The sequence below is a fragment of the Macrotis lagotis genome, chromosome 1, assembly GCF_037893015.1.
Source record: "Macrotis lagotis isolate mMagLag1 chromosome 1, bilby.v1.9.chrom.fasta, whole genome shotgun sequence".
NCBI lineage: Eukaryota > Metazoa > Chordata > Mammalia > Peramelemorphia > Peramelidae > Macrotis > Macrotis lagotis.
Window position 1 is genome coordinate 910,485,809 of NC_133658.1, and position 2,249 is coordinate 910,488,057.

Below are 2,249 nucleotides of genomic sequence, written 5' to 3' on the forward strand. Positions count from 1 at the left end.
TTTGGATGAAATTGCTATACCACCAGCAACACAGAACAGTAGCTATTTGTTATTGCCCTCCCAACATGTTTCTGTCATTTTTATTTGCACATGTAAATAATGCATTCAATGTATTTAATTCCCACCACTTGCCACTTCACAATACAAAAATTAAAAAAAATTGAAAGTTAATAGCAGATCTTTAAACTTTCTGTGCTACCCTAGGCTATATCTCTGAAATAGTGATTGGCTGAAACTATGTCCTATTCATGTCCCTGTTAAGGGCAATCACAACAAAAATCTCCATGGTGGATGGATAGATTTCTGGAAAAGAAAAGATACATTGGGAATCACCTCTTCCTTTCATTTAAAATAATTTGCTTTACTAGGCACTTCTCTTCTGGATCCTCTAAGACCTTCTAACCAAAGGTCTGTTTCTTAGGAGTCATTCTTTTTCCCTAAAAGTTTCCTCAAAGCCCCCTTCACATCCTTGTTCCGAAGACTGTAAATGATAGGATTGAGCATGGGTGTCACAATGCAATAAAAGAGGAAGAAGATCTTGTCTTCATCTCGGTTGACTTTGTCCTGAGGCATCATGTACATGGAGATGGCGGTGCCATAAAAGACAACTACCACAGTGAGGTGGGAGCTACAGGTAGAGAAGGCTTTCTTTCGTCCATCCGCTGAGTGCATCTTCAATACGGCTCCCAAGATACGAGCATAGGAAGCTAGGATGAATGTAAATGGTACTAGGAGAGTTAGGGAACTGGTGGCCAGCATTAGCAATTCATAGAACTTCAAATCATTGCATGCAAGCTTGAGGATAGCCAAGAGTTCACAGGAGAAGTGGTTGATAACATAGTGGCCACAGAAATCTAGTGGCATGGTCATGACTGGGACCACAGAAAGTAGAAAGGATATAACCCATGGTATTGTTGCCAGTTGGACACAAAGCTGGGGCCCCATTTTCACTGCATAGTGCAGGGGGTCACTGATGGCTACAACACGATCATAGGCCATGATGGCCAGAAGAAGGCATTCTACAACACCCAAGTAGAGAAGGATGCACATCTGGGCCAAGCATTCACCCAGGGAGATGGTGGGAACCTTGACTAAGCAGTTGATGAGCATCTGAGGCACAATAGTCGATGTGTAACAGATGTCCAGAAAGGAAAGATTGCTGAGGAAGAAATACATGGGGGTATGAAGCTGGGAATCATAATAGATCAGAAGAAGAATGAGACTATTCCCCAGCAGTGTGATAAGATAGGACAATAGGAGCACACAGAAAAAGATGACTTGGACTCTGGGATACTCTGAGAACCCAACCAGAACAAAATAGGTCACATCTGTGCCATTTCTTCTCTCCATATTCTTCCTTTTCCTCTATCTGAAGTAACAAAGAGGGGAAAAAACATATCAAGTTGCAAAGTGGATTTTTTCCACATATATGACCAATTTTCATGGGATCTTACCTTCTAGTTCCATCTTTTTGACTTTATATACCCCTCAATGCCTACATAGAAGATCTACATGTGTGGCTATGGCCAGAGCATTTTATTACCTAGTTTCCATCACTCTTGAGAGAAGATTTTTTTGCATTTAGCTGAGTTGGTTCATAGATGTTATCTAATCCATTGTTGGACACACCTTCCATACATGTATGCATGTATTTTCTATCATGTTTTGCATTATAAAATATTATATTGAAAGTTTCAGTTACTTTTATTACCTAATGAGACATGCCGCAAAGAACCTAAGTTAAGACAAACCACTGTAATCAAAAGATGAACAGCAACTCAGATGTATGTAGTCCTTTCTCCTGTTAAAGCACAGAGTGAAGACAGTGGACTATAAACACAGAGATTCTGGTTTTTTCAGTAATTTTGTTTGACCATGGAAAAGTTAGTTCCCTTTTTGGTCTAGGAGGTACCTTTTGATTGATTGCCTTGCGTAATTATGTCTAAAGAGAGGTGCATTATACATGCATTTGGCTACTCATTTTTAGATGGGAAATTAAGGTAGGTATCCTGAATACCCATGTGAAATATCAATTGGGCTCTACACTGGGCTCTGTTTGTTGGCATTTCATTTAAATTCCATTTAAAATGTCTACTTTATATTTATATCATCTATATATTGTAATATAACCACATATTTCTGCTTAATTACTCTATGGACTCACTGGTCCTCCTCAATGGACAATTCCTTGCAAGAAAAAAATAGCAAATAAAGGGGGGGAATGCAGTTCAGCAAAAGTAACTGGTGCT

At 39.3% G+C, this 2,249-nt stretch overlaps 1 protein-coding gene across 1 annotated transcript; it reads right to left on the reverse strand.

Annotated features, from left to right (window-relative positions):
- Positions 1-417: 417 nt before the first annotated feature.
- On the reverse strand, positions 418-1,371 carry LOC141492345 (olfactory receptor 13H1-like). Its single transcript, XM_074192790.1, has one exon. The coding sequence runs from the start codon at positions 1,348-1,350 to the stop codon at positions 418-420; it is 933 nt and encodes a 310-aa protein (XP_074048891.1). The 5' UTR covers positions 1,351-1,371.
- Between the last annotated feature and the right edge of the window lie 878 nt (positions 1,372-2,249).